The following is a 22,038-nucleotide window of genomic DNA, read 5'->3' as shown; positions in this document are numbered from 1 at the left end:
GCGTCATCCTTACTTGTGGGATATTCTCTTCCCCAACAGGAAATGGCAAAGAGCCCAGCAAAGCTGGTCACATGATCCCTCCTAGGCTCCGCCTACCCCAGTCATTCGACCGACGTTAAGGAGGAATAATAGCATAGGAGAAACCATATGGTACCGTGGTGACTGTAGTTAAAGAAAATAAATTATCAGACCTGATTAAAAAACCAGGGCGGGCCGTGGACCGGACACACCGTTGGAGAAAGAAATTTATCAGGTAAACATAAATTCTGTTTTCTCCAACATAGGTGTGTCCGGTCCACGGCGTCATCCTTACTTGTGGGAACCAATACCAAAGCTTTAGGACACGGATGAAGGGAGGGAGCAAATCAGGTCACCTAAATGGAAGGCACCACGGCTTGCAAAACCTTTCTCCCAAAAATAGCCTCAGAAGAAGCAAAAGTATCAAACTTGTAAAATTTGGTAAAAGTGTGCAGTGAAGACCAAGTCGCTGCCCTACATATCTGATCAACAGAAGCCTCGTTCTTGAAGGCCCATGTGGAAGCCACAGCCCTAGTGGAATGAGCCGTGATTCTTTCGGGAGGCTGCCGTCCGGCAGTCTCGTAAGCCAATCTGATGATGCTTTTAATCCAAAAAGAGAGAGAGGTAGAAGTTGCTTTTTGACCTCTCCTTTTACCTGAATAAACAACAAACAGGGAAGATGTTTGTCTAAAATCCTTTGTAGCATCTAAATAGAATTTTAGAGCGCGAACAACATCCAAATTGTGCAACAAGCGTTCCTTCTTAGAAACTGGTTTCGGACACAGAGAAGGTACGATAATCTCCTGGTTAATGTTTTTGTTAGAAACAACTTTTGGAAGAAAACCAGGTTTAGTACGTAAAACCACCTTATCTGCATGGAACACCAGATAAGGAGGAGAACACTGCAGAGCAGATAATTCTGAAACTCTTCTAGCAGAAGAAATTGCAACTAAAAACAAAACTTTCCAAGATAATAACATAATATCAACGGAATGTAAGGGTTCAAACGGAACCCCCTGAAGAACTGAAAGAACTAGATTGAGACTCCAAGGAGGAGTCAAAGGTTTGTAAACAGGCTTGATTCTAACCAGAGCCTGAACAAAGGCTTGAACATCTGGCACAGCTGCCAGTTTTTTGTGAAGTAACACCGACAAGGCAGAAATCTGTCCCTTCAGGGAACTTGCCGATAATCCTTTTTCCAATCCTTCTTGAAGGAAGGATAGAATCCTAGGAATCTTAACCTTGTCCCAAGGGAATCCTTTAGATTCACACCAACAGATATATTTTTTCCAAATTTTGTGGTAAATCTTTCTAGTTACAGGCTTTCTGGCCTGAACAAGAGTATCGATAACAGAAACTGAGAAACCTCGCTTCGATAAAATCAAGCGTTCAATCTCCAAGCAGTCAGCTGGAGTGAAACCAGATTCGGATGTTCGAACGGACCCTGAACAAGAAGGTCTCGTCTCAAAGGTAGCTTCCAAGGTGGAGCCGATGACATATTCACCGGATCTGCATACCAAGTCCTGCGTGGCCACGCAGGAGCTATCAAGATCACCGACGCCCTCTCCTGATTGATCCTGGCTACCAGCCTGGGGATGAGAGGAAACGGCGGGAACACATAAGCTAGTTTGAAGGTCCAAGGTGCTACTAGTGCATCCACTAGAGCCGCCTTGGGATCCCTGGATCTGGACCCGTAGCAAGGAACTTTGAAGTTCTGACGAGAGGCCATCAGATCCATGTCTGGAATGCCCCAAAGTTGAGTGACTTGGGCAAAGATATCCGGATGGAGTTCCCACTCCCCCGGATGCAATGTCTGACGACTCAGAAAATCCGCTTCCCAATTTTCCACTCCCGGGATGTGGATAGCAGACAGGTGGCAGGAGTGAGACTCCGCCCATAGAATAATCTTGGTCACTTCTTCCATCGCTAGGGAACTCCTTGTTCCCCCCTGATGGTTGATGTACGCAACAGTCGTCATGTTGTCTGATTGAAACCGTATGAACTTGGTCCTCGCTAGCTGAGGCCAAGCCTTGAGAGCATTGAATATCGCTCTCAGTTCCAGAATATTTATCGGTAGAAGAGATTCTTCCCGAGACCAAAGACCCTGAGCTTTCAGGGATCCCCAGACCGCGCCCCAGCCCATCAGACTGGCGTCGGTCGTGACAATGACCCACTCTGGGCTGTGGAATGTCATCCCTCGTGACAGGTTGTCCAGGGACAGCCACCAACGGAGTGAGTCTCTGGTCCTCTGATTTACTTGTATCTTTGGAGACAAGTCTGTATAGTCCCCATTCCACTGACTGAGCATGCACAGTTGTAATGGTCTTAGATGAATGCGCGCAAAAGGAACTATGTCCATTGTCGCTACCATCAACCCGATCACTTCCATGCACTGAGCTACGGAAGGAAGAGGAACGGAATGAAGTATTCGACAAGAGTCCAGAAGCTTTGTCTTTCTGGCCTCTGTTAGAAAAATCCTCATTTCTGAGGAGTCTATAATTGTTCCCAAGAAGGGAACCCTTGTTGACGGGGATAGAGAACTCTTTTCCACGTTCACTTTCCAGCCGTGCGATCTGAGAAAGGCCAGGACGATGTCCGTGTGAGCCTTTGCTCGAGGGAGGGACGACGCTTGAATCAGAATGTCGTCCAGGTAAGGTACAACTGCAATGCCCCTTGGTCTTAGCACAGCTAGAAGGGACCCTAGTACCTTTGTGAAAATCCTTGGAGCAGTGGCTAATCCGAAAGGAAGCGCCACGAACTGGTAATGTTTGTCCAGGAATGCAAACCTTAGGAACCGATGATGTTCCTTGTGGATAGGAATATGTAGATACGCATCCTTTAAATCCACCGTGGTCATGAATTGACCTTCCTGGATGGAAGGAAGGATAGTTCGAATGGTTTCCATCTTGAAAGATGGGACCTTGAGAAATTTGTTTAAGATCTTGAGATCTAGGATTGGTCTGAACGTTCCCTCTTTTTTGGGAACTATGAACAGATTGGAGTAGAACCCCATCCCTTGTTCTCTCAATGGAACAGGATGAATCACTCCCATTTTTAACAGGTCTTCTACACAATGTAAGAACGCCTGTCTTTTTATGTGGTCTGAAGACAACTGAGACCTGTGGAACCTTCCCCTTGGGGGAAGTCCCTTGAATTCCAGAAGATAACCCTGGGAGACTATTTCTAGCGCCCAAGGATCCAGAACATCTCTTGCCCAAGCCTGAGCGAAGAGAGAGAGTCTGCCCCCCACCAGATCCGGTCCCGGATCGGGGGCCGATATTTCATGCTGTCTTGGTAGCAGTGGCAGGTTTCTTTGCCTGCTTTCCCTTGTTCCAGCCTTGCATTGGTCTCCAAGCTGGCTTGGCCTGAGAAGTATTACCCTCTTGCTTAGAGGACGTAGCACCTTGGGCTGGTCCGTTTTTACGAAAGGGACGAAAATTAGGTCTATTTTTTGCCTTGAAAGGCCGATCCTGAGGAAGGGCATGGCCCTTACCCCCAGTGATATCAGAGATAATCTCTTTCAAGTCAGGACCAAACAGCGTTTTCCCCTTGAAAGGAATGTTTAGTAGCTTGTTCTTGGAAGACGCATCAGCCGACCAAGATTTCAACCAAAGCGCTCTGCGCGCCACAATAGCAAACCCAGAATTCTTAGCCGCTAACTTAGCCAATTGCAAAGAGGCGTCTAGAGTGAAAGAATTAGCCAATTTGAGAGCATTGACTCTGTCCATAATCTCCTCATAAGGAGGAGAGTCACTATCGAGCACCTTAATCAGTTCATCAAACCAGAAATATGCGGCTGTAGTGACAGGGACAATGCATGAAATGGGTTGTAGAAGGTAACCCTGCTGAACAAACATCTTTTTAAGCAAACCTTCTAATTTTTTATCCATAGGATCTTTGAAAGCACAACTATCCTCTATGGGAATAGTGGTGCGTTTGTTTAAAGTAGAAACCGCTCCCTCGACCTTGGGGACTGACTGCCATAAGTCCTTTCTGGGGTCGACCATAGGAAACAATTTTTTAAATATGGGGGGAGGGACGAAAGGAATACCGGGCCTTTCCCATTCTTTATTAACAATGTCCGCCACCCGCTTGGGTATAGGAAAAGCTTCTGGGAGCCCCGGCACCTCTAGGAACTTGTCCATTTTACATAGTTTCTCTGGGATGACCAAATTTTCACAATCATCCAGAGTGGATAATACCTCCTTAAGCAAAATGCGGAGATGTTCCAATTTAAATTTAAAAGTAATCACATCAGATTCAGCCTGCTGAGAAATGTTCCCTAAATCAGTAATTTCTCCCTCAGACAAAACCTCCCTGGCTCCCTCAGATTGGGTTAGGGGCCCTTCAGAGATATTAATATCAGCGTCGTCATGCTCTTCAGTAACTAAAACAGAGCATCCACGCTTACGCTGACAAGGGTTCATTTTGGCTAAAATGTTTTTGACAGAATTATCCATTACAGCCGTTAATTGTTGCATAGAAAGGAGTATTGGCGCGCTAGATGTACTAGGGGCCTCCTGAGTGGGCAAGACTCGTGTAGACGAAGGAGGGAATGATGCAGTACCATGCTTACTCCCCTCACTTGAGGAATCATCTTGGGCATCATTGTCATTATCACATAAATCACATTTATTTAAATGAATAGGAATTCTGGCTTCCCCACATTCAGAACACAGTCTATCTGGTAGTTCAGACATGTTAAACAGGCATAAACTTGATAAGAAAGTACAAAAAACGTTTTGAAATAAAACCGTTACTGTCACTTTAAATTTTAAACTGAACACACTTTATTACTGCAATTGCGAAAAAACATGAAGGAATTGTTCAAAATTCACCAAACTTTCACCACAGTGTCTTAAAGCCTTGAAAATATTGCACACCAATTTTGGAAGCTTTAACCCTTAAAATAACGGAACCGGAGCCGTTTTAAGCTTTAACCCCTTTACAGTCCCTGGTATCTGCTTTGCTGAGACCCAACCAAACCCAAGGGGAATACGATACCAAATGATGCCTTCAGAAGTCTTTTATCAGTATCAGAGCTCCTCTCACATGCGACTGCATGCCATGCCTCTCAAAAACAAGTGCGCAACACCGGCGCGAAAATGAGACTCTGCCTATGCTTTGGGAAAGCCCCTAAAGAATAAGGTGTCTAAAACAGTGCCTGCCGATATAATTATATCAAAATACCCAGAATAAATGATTCCTCAAGGCTAAATAAGTGTTAATATCAATCGATTTAGCCCAAAAAATGTCTACAGTCTAAATAAGCCCTTGTGAAGCCCTTATTTACAATCGTAATAAACATGGCTTACCGGATCCCATAGGGAAAATGACAGCTTCCAGCATTACATCGTCTTGTTAGAATGTGTCATACCTCAAGCAGCAAAGGACTGCAAACTGTTCCCCCAACTGAAGTTAATGCTCTCAACAGTCCTGTGTGGAACAGCCATGGATTTTAGTTACGGTTGCTAAAATCATTTTCCTCATACAAACAGAATTCTTCATCTCTTTTCTGTTTCTGAGTAAATAGTACGTACCAGCACTATTTGAAAATAACAAACTCTTGATTGAATAATGAAAAACTACAGTTAAACACTAAAAAACTCTAAGCCATCTCCGTGGAGATGTTGCCTGTACAACGGCAAAGAGAATGACTGAGGTAGGCGGAGCCTAGGAGGGATCATGTGACCAGCTTTGCTGGGCTCTTTGCCATTTCCTGTTGGGGAAGAGAATATCCCACAAGTAAGGATGACGCCGTGGACCGGACACACCTATGTTGGAGAAATTATTTATAAAATATATATATATAAAAGTGCAAGAAGCAAGTGTACTGACCGCTAGCGAGTTGGTGCCTGGCGGTAAATTGGATATCCGGATGTGACGTCCCGAGCGTGCGTCACGTGTCTTACGTGTTTCGTGAGCGTCTGAGCTCACTTCTTCAGAGGGGTGTAATCTGATGCCATCCTATGAGCCCTTAAGTTGATTGCCAATCAGGATAGTTAATTGTAACAACATTGACTAATTGATATGATAAGTATTTACTAGTTTAAGCAGTGTTTAAAGTGCTAACCTCGGATTTAGGGCAAATTCCGGAATGGATCAAAAAGGATATTATTTGAATTGTGTTTTTAAATTTTTGTATTAAAAAGACTGATTATAAACTCCTACACCTCTCACAAGCTCTAAAAACATTATGTTATAAATTTGATCTACAAATTAGTTCTGTTATTTATTTTTGGTTTTCAACTAATACACAAACAGATAAAAATACTTCTTTTGCAAACATTATTAAATTTTATATTCCTTCATTGATACTAACTCACAAATATAAATATAAATATAAATATTATAATAATATTATTGAAATATGGAGGAATACCACCAGGAAAATTACTCTTTTGGGAACTACTTCGATATAAAAACAAAAATAAGATCTTGGTCAATCAATGAAATCATATCAGAACCCATTAAAACCACAGAACAGGTCAATCCCAAAGCTTTACTGAGGAGACTAGAAAAATTCAAGATTAGAAGTCACTAACTGGAATGACATAATAGTTCTTGAGAATTATCAAAAATTAAAATTAATACCAAAACGTTTAAAGCTTACCAAAACTCTGATTTTTAATTCAGATGACATTGAATTAATCACAGAATGGGAGGAAGCAACGGAAACTTGTTCTAATACATTTATAAACATATTAATTAAATATAGAGAACAAAACCTTGAGAAAATAGGGAAAGAAATAAAAGAAATTAGACATGAACTCCAACCCTATAATGAGGATTATAATATCAGCAACCAGATAAAGACATCGCAAACAGGAAAAATAAACTAGAATTGGATATAATTAAAAAGAAAAAGAAAAAATTAGAAAGAGACCTCAACACTAAAAAAACAGAACTAGGGGAAAAAATATAGACCTAGAAAGAGAGTTTTTAGACGCAACAGATACACCCAATATAGAAGTGTTTCCAAACACAACCAACCATTTCTTTCCAAATACAACCACAAAAAATAAAAATAAAAATAACAGAACTGTAGTAACAGAACAAAATACAGTCAGAAATAAAAACCATAGTATGTACTTCAAAACTGGTAATAATACTAAGTCACGTTCTTCCAGACAATCGAATAATAATTATCATCATAATCCCAATTATAGTAATTATAATCAAGACAGAAGAAACCAACCTGAAACCACCTATACAAATTACTCTAACACTCGTGCTAATCACTTTAATTCCTATACTAACCATTTTTAAAATCATATAAAGGGGACACAAGATTTGCAAATAGACACCAAGAGTTTGATAGATTCCAAAAGCCTAGTACCTATCAGAACAATCATGAACAAACACATTTTTAGGCTTAAGAGAAAGGAGAGAATCAATACAGAAACTGTAAATTCCACCAAGATTCAGGGCAGAAAGACAAGAAACAGTCTTCCACAATTTCCAAACACTGCAGCGATCAACCCCACAAAAAAGACGAAAAGAAAGTAGGGAAGAGGATGTAGAGCAGGAAAACAAAAACAAACTAAGACGAGAAAATTGGCAAACAAGACAGAGGTCGGTCTAATCTCAGATGAACGAACCAAAGTAAAAATCTTTAATCTATCAAATATAGAACTAACAGAGGGAGAATAAAACATCCTGAAAAAAAAGGCCTTTCCTTTGCCCCAAGCAAAAAACCAGACGCCTTCTCATTATTTGTTGACTGCAACAAATACATCAGGAAACTAACCCTACAACGAAACATTCAAACGAATAGTAAGTAAATAGAAAGTTTGACTATTTCCTCACAATCAATAGTAAATATAGAAACAAATAACATTGTTCCACTAACACAAAGTGATTTACCTACATTAAGTCTTTTAGAGTCACTAGATTTAGAATCACTTGAAACAAAAGAAGGTAAAATAATTAAACACAGTTGTTTAGACCCAGGTTCTAATGATCTGGAAACTATGTGTAAATCATTTAAATTGTCCCAAAAAGACCTTACAAACAAGGAAGAACAAATTCTGATAAATCTAAGTAAAGATCATAATCTAGTCTTCAGGGAAGCCGATAAAGGTGGCTCAATTGTAGTACAGAATAAAATAGATTATATTGGTGAGGCAAATAGACTACTCTCTGATAAAGAGACCTATGAAGTATTAATAAAAGATCCCACTGATAATTTTTCAGATGAATATAATCTATTAATAAGAAGTGCTAAAAAAGGAGAAATCCTTAATGAGGAAGAGTATAAACTCCTATCCTCAGACACTCTATAAGAACTGCAATATTTTACCACCTACCTAAAATACACAAAAACATAAAAAAAAACTGGGTCAACCAATTATCTCCGGTATAAATAGCTTAACTAGTCATTTTTCGGAATATCTGGACTATTTCCTTCAACCTGTAGTTCCAAAAATCAAATCATATATTTACCCCACATCTCCTGTCAGTACTAAAAGAAAATCAATGGGGAGATAGCTATTCATTAGCAACATTAGACGTTACAGCTCTATACACATCTATTCTATACAATAAGGGGATTTGTGCAGTCAAAGAAATTCTGACCAGTGAAACAAACATCAATAAAAAACAAATCGCCTTTATAGGAGAAGCTACATACTTCATCCTAACTAAAAATTACTTCACATTTGAAGACAAAATATTCTTACAGAAATTTGGCACAGCAATGGGCACAACATTTGCCCCAAGTTTTACCAATATGTATATAGGAGCTTTTGAAAACCAACATATATGGACCAATAATAGATTCATAGGGAACATCGTTATGTGGAAGAGATTAATTGATGATATTATCATAATATGGAAGGAAAATGAACATCAGTTCAATTAATTTGTCAACTCCTTAAATCAAAACAATTGGAATAAATTTTTTGGATGTCACTATATAAATTGAAAACAATAGGATCGAAACCAAAATCTATACAAAGGAAACGGACACAAACGATTATCTACACGCCACTAGTAATCATCATAAGAGATGGATAGACAATATTCCATATGGTCAATTCCAGCGTATTAAACACAATTGCTCCAAAAAACAGAATTTATGTTTACCTGATAAATTACTTTCTCCAACGGTGTGTCCGGTCCACGGCGTCATCCTTACTTGTGGGATATTCTCTTCCCCAACAGGAAATGGCAAAGAGCCCAGCAAAGCTGGTCACATGATCCCTCCTAGGCTCCGCCTACCCCAGTCATTCGACCGACGTTAAGGAGGAATATTTGCATAGGAGAAACCATATGGTACCGTGGTGACTGTAGTTAAAGAAAATAAAATATCAGACCTGATTAAAAAAACCAGGGCGGGCCGTGGACCGGACACACCGTTGGAGAAAGTAATTTATCAGGTAAACATAAATTCTGTTTTCTCCAACATAGGTGTGTCCGGTCCACGGCGTCATCCTTACTTGTGGGAACCAATACCAAAGCTTTAGGACACGGATGAAGGGAGGGAGCAAATCAGGTCACCTAAATGGAAGGCACCACGGCTTGCAAAACCTTTCTCCCAAAAATAGCCTCAGAAGAAGCAAAAGTATCAAACTTGTAAAATTTGGTAAAAGTGTGCAGTGAAGACCAAGTCGCTGCCCTACATATCTGATCAACAGAAGCCTCGTTCTTGAAGGCCCATGTGGAAGCCACAGCCCTAGTGGAATGAGCTGTGATTCTTTCGGGAGGCTGCCGTCCGGCAGTCTCGTAAGCCAATCTGATGATGCTTTTAATCCAAAAAGAGAGAGAGGTAGAAGTTGCTTTTTGACCTCTCCTTTTACCGGAATAAACAACAAACAAGGAAGATGTTTGTCTAAAATCCTTTGTAGCATCTAAATAGAATTTTAGAGCGCGAACAACATCCAAATTGTGCAACAAACGTTCCTTCTTTGAAACTGGTTTCGGACACAGAGAAGGTACGATAATCTCCTGGTTAATGTTTTTGTTAGAAACAACTTTCGGAAGAAAACCAGGTTTAGTACGCAAAACCACCTTATCTGCATGGCACACCAGATAAGGAGGAGAACACTGCAGAGCAGATAATTCAGAAACTCTTCTAGCAGAAGAAATTGCAACCAAAAACAAAACTTTCCAAGATAATAATTTAATATCAACGGAATGCAAGGGTTCAAACGGAACCCCCTGAAGAACTGAAAGAACTAAATTGAGACTCCAAGGAGGAGTCAAAGGTTTGTAAACAGGCTTGATTCTAACCAGAGCCTGAACAAAGACTTGAACATCTGGCACAGCTGCCAGCTTTTTGTGAAGTAACACCGACAAGGCGGAAATCTGTCCCTTCAGGGAACTTGCAGATAATCCTTTTTCCAATCCTTCTTGAAGGAAGGATAGAATCCTAGGAATCTTAACCTTGTCCCAAGGGAATCCTTTAGATTCACACCAACAGATATATTTTTTCCAAATCTTGTGGTAAATCTTTCGAGTTACAGGCTTTCTGGCCTGAACAAGAGTATCGATAACAGAATCTGAGAATCCTCGCTTCGATAAAATCAAGCGTTCAATCTCCAAGCAGTCAGCTGGAGTGAAACCAGATTCGGATGTTCGAACGGACCCTGAACAAGAAGGTCTCGTCTCAAAGGTAGCTTCCAAGGTGGAGCCGATGACATATTCACCAGATCTGCATACCAAGTCCTGCGTGGCCACGCAGGAGCTATCAAGATCACCGACGCCCTCTCCTGATTGATCCTGGCTACCAGCCTGGGGATGAGAGGAAACGGCGGGAACACATAAGCTAGTTTGAAGGTCCAAGGTGCTACTAGTGCATCCACTAGAGCCGCCTTGGGATCCCTGGATCTGGACCCGTAGCAGGGAACTTTGAAGTTCTGACGAGAGGCCATTAGATCCATGTCTGGAATGCCCCACAGCTGAGTGACTTGGGCAAAGATTTCCGGATGGAGTTCCCACTCCCCCGGATGCAATGTCTGACGACTCAGAAAATCCGCTTCCCAATTTTCCACTCCTGGGATGTGGATAGCAGACAGGTGGCAGGAGTGAGACTCCGCCCATAGAATGATTTTGGTCACTTCTTCCATCGCTAGGGAACTCCTTGTTCCCCCCTGATGGTTGATGTACGCAACAGTCGTCATGTTGTCTGATTGAAACCGTATGAACTTGGTCCTCGCTAGCTGAGGCCAAGCCTTGAGAGCATTGAATATCGCTCTCAGTTCCAGAATATTTATCGGTAGAAGAGATTCTTCCCGAGACCAAAGACCCTGAGCTTTCAGGGATCCCCAGACCGCGCCCCAGCCCATCAGACTGGCGTCGGTCGTGACAATGACCCACTCTGGTCTGCGGAATGTCATCCCTTGTGACAGGTTGTCCAGGGACAGCCACCAACGGAGTGAGTCTCTGGTCCTCTGATTTACTTGTATCTTTGGAGACAAGTCTGTATAGTCCCCATTCCACTGACTGAGCATGCACAGTTGTAATGGTCTTAGATGAATGCGCGCAAAAGGAACTATGTCCATTGCCGCTACCATCAACCCGATCACTTCCATGCACTGAGCTATGGAAGGAAGAGGAACGGAATGAAGTATCCGACAAGAGTCTAGAAGTTTTGTTTTTCTGGCCTCTGTTAGAAAAACCCTCATTTCTAAGGAGTCTATAATTGTTCCCAAGAAGGGAACCCTTGTTGACGGGGATAGAGAACTCTTTTCCACGTTCACTTTCCAGCCGTGAGATCTGAGAAAGGCCAGGACGATGTCCGTGTGAGCCTTTGCTTGAGGAAGGGACGACGCTTGAATCAGAATGTCGTCCAGGTAAGGTACTACTGCAATGCCCCTTGGTCTTAGCACCGCTAGAAGGGACCCTAGTACCTTTGTGAAAATCCTTGGAGCAGTGGCTAATCCGAAAGGAAGCGCCACGAACTGGTAATGTTTGTCCAGGAATGCAAACCTTAGGAACCGATGATGTTCCTTGTGGATAGGAATATGTAGATACGCATCCTTTAAATCCACCGTGGTCATGAATTGACCTTCCTGGATGGAAGGAAGAATAGTTCGAATGGTTTCCATCTTGAACGATGGAACCTTGAGAAACTTGTTTAAGATCTTGAGATCTAAGATTGGTCTGAACGTTCCCTCTTTTTTGGGAACTATGAACAGATTGGAGTAGAACCCCATCCCTTGTTCTCTTAATGGAACAGGATGAATCACTCCCATTTTTAACAGGTCTTCTACACAATGTAAGAACGCCTGTCTTTTTATGTGGTCTGAAGACAACTGAGACCTGTGGAACCTCCCCCTTGGGGGAAGTCCCTTGAATTCCAGAAGATAACCCTGGGAGACTATTTCTAGCGCCCAAGGATCCAGAACATCTCTTGCCCAAGCCTGAGCGAAGAGAGAGAGTCTGCCCCCCACCAGATCCGGTCCCGGATCGGGGGTCAATATTTCATGCTGTCTTGGTAGCAGTGGCAGGTTTCTTGGCCTGCTTTCCCTTGTTCCAGCCTTGCATTGGTCTCCAAGCTGGCTTGGCTTGAGAAGTATTACCCTCTTGCTTAGAGGACGTAGCACTTTGGGCTGGTCCGTTTTTACGAAAGGGACGAAAATTAGGTCTATTTTTTGCCTTGAAAGGCCGATCCTGAGGAAGGGCGTGGCCCTTACCCCCAGTGATATCAGAGATAATCTCTTTCAAGTCAGGGCCAAACAGCGTTTTCCCCTTGAAAGGAATGTTTAGTAGCTTGTTCTTGGAAGACGCATCAGCCGACCAAGATTTCAACCAAAGCGCTCTGCGCGCCACAATAGCAAACCCAGAATTCTTAGCCGCTAACCTAGCCAATTGCAAAGTGGCGTCTAGGGTGAAAGAATTAGCCAATTTGAGAGCATTGATTCTGTCCATAATCTCCTCATAAGGAGGAGAATCACTATCGAGCGCCTTTATCAGTTCATCAAACCAGAAACATGCGGCTGTAGTGACAGGGACAATGCATGAAATTGGTTGTAGAAGGTAACCCTGCTGAACAAACATCTTTTTAAGCAAACCTTCTAATTTTTTATCCATAGGATCTTTGAAAGCACAACTATCCTCTATGGGTATAGTGGTGCGTTTGTTTAAAGTAGAAACCGCTCCCTCGACCTTGGGGACTGTCTGCCATAAGTCCTTTCTGGGGTCGACCATAGGAAACAATTTTTTAAATATGGGGGGAGGGACGAAAGGAATACCGGGCCTTTCCCATTCTTTATTAACAATGTCCGCCACCCGCTTGGGTATAGGAAAAGCTTCTGGGAGCCCCGGCACCTCTAGGAACTTGTCCATTTTACATAGTTTCTCTGGGATGACCAACTTTTCACAATCATCCAGAGTGGATAATACCTCCTTAAGCAAAATGCGGAGATATTCCAACTTAAATTTAAATGCAATCACATCAGGTTCAGCCTGTTGAGAAATGTTCCCTGAATCAGTAATTTCTCCCTCAGACAAAACCTCCCTGGCCCCCTCAGATTGGGTTAGGGGCCCTTCAGAGATATTAATATCAGCGTCGTCATGCTCTTCAGTAACTAAAACAGAGCAGCCACGCTTACGCTGACAAGGGTTCATTTTGGCTAAAATGTTTTTGACAGAATTATCCATTACAGCCGTTAATTGTTGCATAGTAAGGAGTATTGGCGCGCTAGATGTACTAGGGGCCTCCTGAGTGGGCAAGACTCGTGTAGACGAAGGAGGGAATGATGCAGTACCATGCTTACTCCCCTCACTTGAGGAATCATCTTGGGCATCATTGTCATTATCACATAAATCACATTTATTTAAATGAATAGGAATTCTGGCTTCCCCACATTCAGAACACAGTCTATCTGGTAGTTCAGACATGTTAAACAGGCATAAACTTGATAAGAAAGTACAAAAAACGTTTTAAAATAAAACCGTTACTGTCACTTTAAATTTTAAACTGAACACACTTTATTACTGCAATTGCGAAAAAAACATGAAGGAATTGTTCAAAATTCACCAAATTTTCACCACAGTGTCTTAAAGCCTTAAAAGTATTGCACACCAAATTTGGAAGCTTTAACCCTTAAAATAACGGAACCGGAGCCGTTTTAAAACTTTAACCCCTTTACAGTCCCTGGTATCTGCTTTGCTGAGACCCAACCAAACCCAAAGGGGAATACGATACCAAATGACGCCTTCAGAAAGTCTTTTCTAAGTATCAGAGCTCCTCTCACATGCGACTGCATGCCATGCCTCTCAAAAACAAGTGCGCCACACCGGCGCGAAAATGAGGCTCTGCTTATGCTTTGGGAAAGCCCCTAAGAAATAAGGTGTCTAATACAGTGCCTGCCGATATTATTATATCAAAATACCCAGATAAAATGATTCCTCAAGGCTAAATATGTGTTAATAATGAATCGATTTAGCCCAGAAAAGTCTACAGTCTTAATAAGCCCTTGTGAAGCCCTTATTTACGATCGTAATAAACATGGCTTACCGGATCCCATAGGGAAAATGACAGCTTCCAGCATTACATCGTCTTGTTAGAATGTGTCATACCTCAAGCAGCAAGAGACTGCACTCTGTTCCCCCAACTGAAGTTAATTGCTCTCAACAGTCCTGTGTGGAACAGCCATGGATTTTAGTTACGGTTGCTAAAATCATTTTCCTCATACAAACAGAAATCTTCATCTCTTTTCTGTTTCTGAGTAAATAGTACATACCAGCACTATTTCAAAATAACAAACTCTTGATTGAATAATAAAAAACTACAGTTAAACACTAAAAAACTCTAAGCCATCTCCGTGGAGATGTTGCCTGTACAACGGCAAAGAGAATGACTGGGGTAGGCGGAGCCTAGGAGGGATCATGTGACCAGCTTTGCTGGGCTCTTTGCCATTTCCTGTTGGGGAAGAGAATATCCCACAAGTAAGGATGACGCCGTGGACCGGACACACCTATGTTGGAGAAATAATGACTTTGAACAAGCGGCAGCAACTTTAAAACAGAAATTGTACATTAAGAAATATAATAAAAAGACTGTAGACAAAGCCTATGAAAGAGTAAACTTGGTTGACAGAGAAGAACTACTTATAAGCAAACACAAAGCAGGGAAAATTAATTGTGAAATAACAATTTCACCCTCAAACCAGACACCTAGATTTATAACCACTTTTAACAGTGGCACTAAAGACATTGAGAAAATATTAAACAAGCATTGGCACATTTTAAAAAGAGATCCCCTACTGAAGGAAACATTACCAGAAAGACCAAAGATCACCTATAAGAAAAATCTGAATTTTAAGAATATACTAGCACCAACCAAATTAAAGACCAATAAAACACAGAAACAAGAAAATTGGCTAACAACCAAAACAAAAGGATTCTATAAATGTAATAGAAAAAAACTGCCTATGCTGTGAACACATCAGCAAGAACAAAGATGAGAACAAATGGATTACTGATGGGGAACACAATAAATATGAAATTAAAAGGTTCATGAATTGTAAATCTCAGTATGTTGTATATCAACTATCCTGCAGCTGCAATAAATTGTACATAGGAAGGACAAAGCGAACCCTAAAAACCAGGCTCCTTGAACATATAAAAAACATTACTAGTGATGAACCCGAATATGGTATAGGGACCCACTTCGAAGAATTTCATAATAAAAATGAAAAGAAGCTCAAAATAAAAGCTATTGAACATATACCACATACAGAAGGCGTGAATATACTGCTACAATTGAGAAAAAGAGAGACCTTCTGGATATACAAGCTCAGAACCAGAAAACCATATGGGCTAAATACAGATATAGATTTAGCAGCCTTTCTTTGATTCACTATCACTTTGAAAAAGTCTTTTACCCTAGGGAAGAAATTGTTGGCATTTGCAACATATCAATCAATTAATATGAATTTTTATTAATATGGACTCTCATTTTTTACAAAACAAAACACATAAAATATACATTCTTTAACCTATTCATTGAATATTAATTATTTATTGATTAATTATTGATTGCTAAAACTAGCGCTCCTCAAGTAGAAAAATAAGAAAATATGAATGTACAACCCCGGTTTTAAATATACACATCGTATTTTTTTTTGTTATGTATAGTTCACTCCTCAACAGATGTATCATTAAACATTTTATATAATATGTAATTTAAAAAACGAGACAAGATGACTTGTATCTAGTAAACAGACAAAATATTTTTCTAATACCGCCGTTTTTAAATTTACGCATATATTCACAATCTCACATAAAATGGCTGATAATTGATGACAAAATAATATTTTATAATCAGTCTTTTTAATACAAAACATTACAAACACAATTCAAATAATATCCTTTTTGATCCATTCCGGAATTTGCCCTAAATCCAAGGTTTGCACTTTTAAAACAGCTTAAACTAGTAAATACTTATCATATCAATTAGTCAATGTTGTTACAATTAACTATCCTTATTGGCAATTAACAGACTACTTAAGGGCTCATAGGATGGCATCAGATTACACTCCTCTGAAGAAGTGAGCTGAGACGCTCAGGAAATGCGTAAGGCACGTGACGCACGCTCATGACATCACATCCGGATATCCAATTTACCGCCAGGCATCAACTCGCTAGCAGTCAGTACACTTGCTTCTTGCACTTTTTTTTTAATATATATATTTTATATATACTTTTTACATATATATTTTTTATATTATGCAATGATCTATTTTATATTCCTCAGTTTTTGATATATTTTTATTAAATTCTACATATATATTTATTCACCATTTTAAATTACTAATAAAATTTGCATTTTAAAAACACACATACATCAGCTCACATTAAAATGGAATACCCCTTCTATCCATCCTCTGTCCACTCATACAGAGTGGAAAAGGGGAGTCCCGCACTACGACTTCAGTCTTTAATTAGACTATTTAGTTGCCTAATTTATAAACAAGAGGACATTTCCACCTGGGAAGGAACTGCACCTGGACAGGAATTTTCTAAATCATATCATCGTTGATCACTGATCCCTGTGATCCTACAGGTGAGCAGATTGGTTACAATATCGCTACTGTTTTATACAGTTTAACACATTTGGGTATATTTTGCATTTATATCCCCACATGCACATGAGGAGTTCCTTTTGGAAGGCGCTGTTAGAAACACCCCTTCTACAAACAACAAAACCTCTTTTTTCTCACTAAGGAGGAAGTGAGATTCCTCTAACAGCAGCCACCCCTAGGATCCCCCATAGTGTGCCAGATTCATAGTTCTTTCCTAACGCAGGCGCAACTCCCAAATCCAACCAATTGATATACATACATATACTTATTATTATTATTATTATCGGTTATTTGTAGAGCACCAACAGATTCTGCAGCGCTAGACATGTTAGAAATTTAGACATGTGCATGTATGTATCTCTATGTTAAAGCCCTTTGCAGCCCTTTTTTTTCTAGCACCTGAGACCTCATATCTTTGAGCCCTTATAAATTTTTATTGCAATTTCTTTTTAATAATTTTTATTAAATAGTGTTTTGATTGTAACTGCACTTTTACATTTATTTTAATGTTTTTTGTGCAACTTTTTATTTAAGCGTAACAGTTAACCAGAGCTCTGAGGTCGCGCTAAAACGATTGGTGTTAATTTCAATTGCACTCAAGTGAACGCGTTTACTTTCAACTTGTAATGCGCACACTACCTCCGACACGCACAAACTGCCTTAATAAACCCAATATCGTTTGCGCACAACTGTTATCGCACCACTTGGAATCTGACCAATAATGTTTAGTTATTGCATAAGGAAACAACTTTGCAATATACTTTCATTATTTATTTGGCCCCTTTTCATGTAATTTAATTCTGAAAACTGAGGATTTTCTAATTCTTAGAACTTTAAATGTACCCTGCTGACCTCTCTAGGCTAATCCTGGTACATATCTTTTCCTTTTTGGTTTAACTGATAACAACTGCAAAACAATGCATTTTATACTAATATTATGATTGCAGTTAGCCTTGTTGTCTGCAGACTCAAACCCAGATTGGCTCCTCCAAATAAGGTGGTAGGAGTTTGGCTGTTGAAAGACAATTGCAGCAAACAAGATTCTAATTTGTTTTAAAAATGTTTAGATTTGGCAGATTTGTTATAATATAGCAACAATACAGACATGTCTTGTAATTACAAGGTGTCCCTTTACTGTCCCTTTAAGGTGCCTTAGCTACATGTAATTCCTATACCGAGGCAGCTAGTAAATGCTTAGAATTTTAAAAATATTTCCAATTTAGTTCTATTACCAAATTTGCTTTGTTTCCATGATATTCTGGTAGGCATCTGGAGTACTACATGGCAGGAAACAGTGCTGCCATCTTGTACTCTTGCAAATGGGTAACATTCTTGTAAAACTGCTGCCATATAGTGCTCCAGAAATAGGCCGGCTCCTTAACCAAAAATACCAAAAGAATGAAGACAAATTGATAATAGAAGTAAATGAAAAATGTGTTTAAAATCAAGTGGTCTATCTAAATCGTGAAATAAATTGCTTGGGTTTCATATCCCTTTAACTGAAACTAGAGATAAAACTTAAGCTTTCCAGGCTGCATTGGTTCATCTGTTGCTGTCAATGTCTTGTATTATGAAGGCTTCAGTACTGGTCTACTGATCCAGACGAGATATGTTATCAGATGTGTTTTCTGAAAATGTGCTAGACACTGTTGTGACATATTACTGCTTTCCTTTCTTGCTGATATAAAGCTGTATAGGACATTAGATTGCTGGTGCTGGCTCAAAATCTTATACCAGCTTAACTCCATTGGAAACTACTAGGCTTTTTTGACCAACAACTAATTTCTAAGGTTTCTAAATGCTTAAGGGGTAAGAGTAAGTTTCATCCTTAGGATTCTAAGACTCCAAAAATCAAATCCTACTCCTGGTCTTTTGCAGGGCTGGACTGGGGGAAAAAGCAGTCCTTGAAAGCTTAAAAACCTATCCTAAAAAAATATCCTGAAAAGGGCATAAGGGATTTAGCTCTTTTGCATTTAAAAACCCCTATACTAAAACTAACCCCCCGAAAAAACTATGACTGAACACCAAAAGTTTGTACTCACCAACTAGGATCCAGCTCCTTAAAGGGGACAGCAGCAGGTCCATGGTGGCACTCCTCTTCGGTCTTCATCCAAGGTGCCGGTCCTCTGGGGCTGTCCTCTTCTGTTTTCCATTGGACACTTCATACTCTTCCATCTGATGCTTCTTCATGCTGTCACCGCAGCACACTGTTGATTGAATGCAAGGTTCCCCCTTATAAAGGGGTGCTCTTGCATTTTTATTGGCTGCTTTTCCAATCAAATTCAAATGAACCAATAGAATGAAAGCTTTTTTGATTGGCTGATTTGATTTTGATTGGAAATTCAGTCAATAGAACTGCAAGAGCACCCCTATATAAAGGGGGAGCTTGCATTCAAGCTTCAGTGGCAGCATAAGGAAGAGGATGGAAGAGGATGAGGGAAAAAAAGAATTGAAAAAAGAAGAGGACAGCCCCAGAGGACAGCCCCCTTTGACGGAGACAGAAGATTAGTGACATCATGGACCCGCCGCTTCCCCCTAAGGAGCTGGATTCATGTTGGTGAGTACAAACTTTTGGGGTTTAGCCCTATGCTTTTCCTTGGGGGAGGAGGGTTAGTCTTAGTATAGGGTTTAAAAAAAAAAGCAAGAGTAATATCACATATGCCATTTTCAGGGCATTTTTTAGGTTAGGTTCTTTTTAATTTTAGGATTTTTTTAGGATAGGGTTTTAAAAATAAAAAGCAAAAGAGCTTAATCACTTACGCTCTTCTCAGGGCCATTTTTATAGTTTTTTGGGGGGCGGGAGGCGTTGGGGGCTACTTTGGTTTTAGTATAGGGTTTTTTTATGCAAAGGAGCAGTGATCACTCCAACTAGGGCATTGCCTGACAAATGCCCTGAAGGTTTTAGTTTTAGAATAGGTTTTTTTTTAGGAGGGGGGGCTTTTTTTTTAGGAGACTTTAGTTTTAGGATAGGGCTTTTAGTAGTAGTGTTTAGGATAGTGTTTATTTTTGTAATGTTTTTTTTTTTGTTCTTTAGTGGGTCTTGGGGGGTTAGCTGTGTTGCAGAGTAGACCTGTCATTGTTTTGAATATTGGGGCCTAAGTGTTGGGATTTGATATACAGACAGATAATGTAAGGAAGCATGTGTGTACAGAAAGTGATAAAATAAGGAGATCTGATTTCCCTGCATGCTCAACCCATTTTGGTGGGTTGTGGTGTCAAAGAACAAAAACAGCTATTTCATATATAAAAACAAACACAAGGAGCAATGAATCATACATTTTATACTCTGCAGTTATTTTAACAAGTAATTGGAAACACATTTAGGAAAAACAATTTTACAGTGTATTATCTATTTAATGCTGTGAAAGGGTAAGATTTAGTTAAAGATATATACATATATATTTGTTTATACAACATGTAATTTTAATATCCTTTTTTAACATAGCAACTCAACTTTCCTGAGAAACAGATCTACAGTGAAATTGGCAAAGGACATGTAGAGATGGAGACAAAGGTAAGGAAAACTACATTTGTAAGGGAAATTAGCAGGGTTTTGCAATTCCAAAGAAGTCCAAGCATTCACTACTTGAAAAGCATCTTGATTGTGTTTATCTTATCTACTGTTTCTGGCTGATCAGAGGCCAGATGTAAAAAGATGTCCAGCACTTGCAGTTGTTGTGTAGCATACGTACATGTATGATATGTCTACTTATGTCTCTATGGAGAAAAGAGAAAAACACAAATTTCATAGGTAAATTATAGGCAAAATAACTATAAATTATATATGGGTTTAATAAACTTAAAGTGAAGGTAAACTTTGGTGAATGAAAGTCCGTTTTTTAAAAATACTATTAAAAACAGGGGAACTTTCATTCATCAAAGTTTACAAAGCAGCTATTTTGTTAAAATAAATACCTTTTTTTCTTTTCACTGCTACAGCAGCTTCCCCCATCTAGAGATTAGCAATGACTAATCCGGCTTCCTCCAATCACAGCATGGTCTCAGGCAATGACTACACTGGGGGGAAAGCTGTGATTGGAGGAAGCTGGATTAGTCATTGCTGACGTGTGAATAGAGGATCTCTATGTGGGGGAAGCTGCTGTAGCAGTGAAAAGAAAAAAAGGTAATTTTTTTTAACAAAACGGCTGCTTTGTAAACTTTGATGAATGAAAGTGCCCCTGTTTTTAATAGTATTTTTAAAAAACGGGCTTTCATTCACCAAAGTTTACCTTCACTTTATTTAGGCATTTTATGGCAGATTCGTTTTTGAGTTTAATTATATTTCCTGTTCTGTTTTAGCAATAAAAAAGAAGAATGACATTTTACAGCCTACACAGTGGGACTTGGTTGTTCTGTTTTTGTGTAATGGAAACCATTTCATAATCCATCAGCAAAATGGCTCGACTGGCTGCAAATAGCAGAAACCTTTCTGGCTTAGGGACAGCAATATTTAGTTTTGTCATTCTGTTTTGTGATGTTGCATGGCATTCAGGGCAATATATAGGATAAACTACTGATATTATTGTGCAGTTGATATAATAATAATAAAATATAGCCACTCAATTTGATCATTGCTTACATTTGCATGCAAATATACCTTATTTATGATGCTACTATCTTTCAAGATTATGTGTATAAAATGTAAATTATATTATACCAGCCTATAATCCATTTAGCCCTTCCCTAGTCTTGTGTCCTTTTTTTATTAAAGATGACATTGTGCTGAATAAACATACTTTTTTATTTTCATACATTTCTATAATTATTAGATCTTTCTGTACTTCGTCAATGACTAATGAGAGTTTACAACATAAGGCAGCCTTTATACAAAGCTGAGAATGTGTAGTAATTGTTATAAAACATTTATGTATTTCAGATTTATAGGCCTAAAGGGATATCTAATGTAGAATTCTTTAATGAGACCATTTTTAAGATTTTAGGCAATATAGGCAACTGCCTAGGGTGCTTTCTTTCCAGTAATATTACT

General features: G+C 39.7%; 1 protein-coding gene across 1 annotated transcript in view; it reads left to right on the top strand.

Annotated features, from left to right (window-relative positions):
- Nucleotides 1-21,798, top strand: part of LOC128651188 (high affinity immunoglobulin epsilon receptor subunit gamma-like) — an 86,666-nt gene extending 64,868 nt beyond the window's left edge. The window contains exons 4-5 of the mRNA XM_053704480.1: nucleotides 20,497-20,565; nucleotides 21,351-21,798. Coding sequence (XP_053560455.1) covers nucleotides 20,497-20,565; nucleotides 21,351-21,356 — 75 coding nt within the window. The 3' untranslated portion in view covers nucleotides 21,357-21,798. The remainder of the gene's footprint in view (nucleotides 1-20,496; nucleotides 20,566-21,350) is intronic.
- The last annotated feature ends 240 nt before the right edge of the window (nucleotides 21,799-22,038 follow it).

The sequence above is a fragment of the Bombina bombina genome, chromosome 1 (genome assembly GCF_027579735.1).
Source record: "Bombina bombina isolate aBomBom1 chromosome 1, aBomBom1.pri, whole genome shotgun sequence".
In the NCBI taxonomy this organism is placed as follows: domain Eukaryota; kingdom Metazoa; phylum Chordata; class Amphibia; order Anura; family Bombinatoridae; genus Bombina; species Bombina bombina.
Note: the sequence above shows the minus strand (reverse complement) of the source record. Positions and strands in the feature narration are given on the sequence as shown.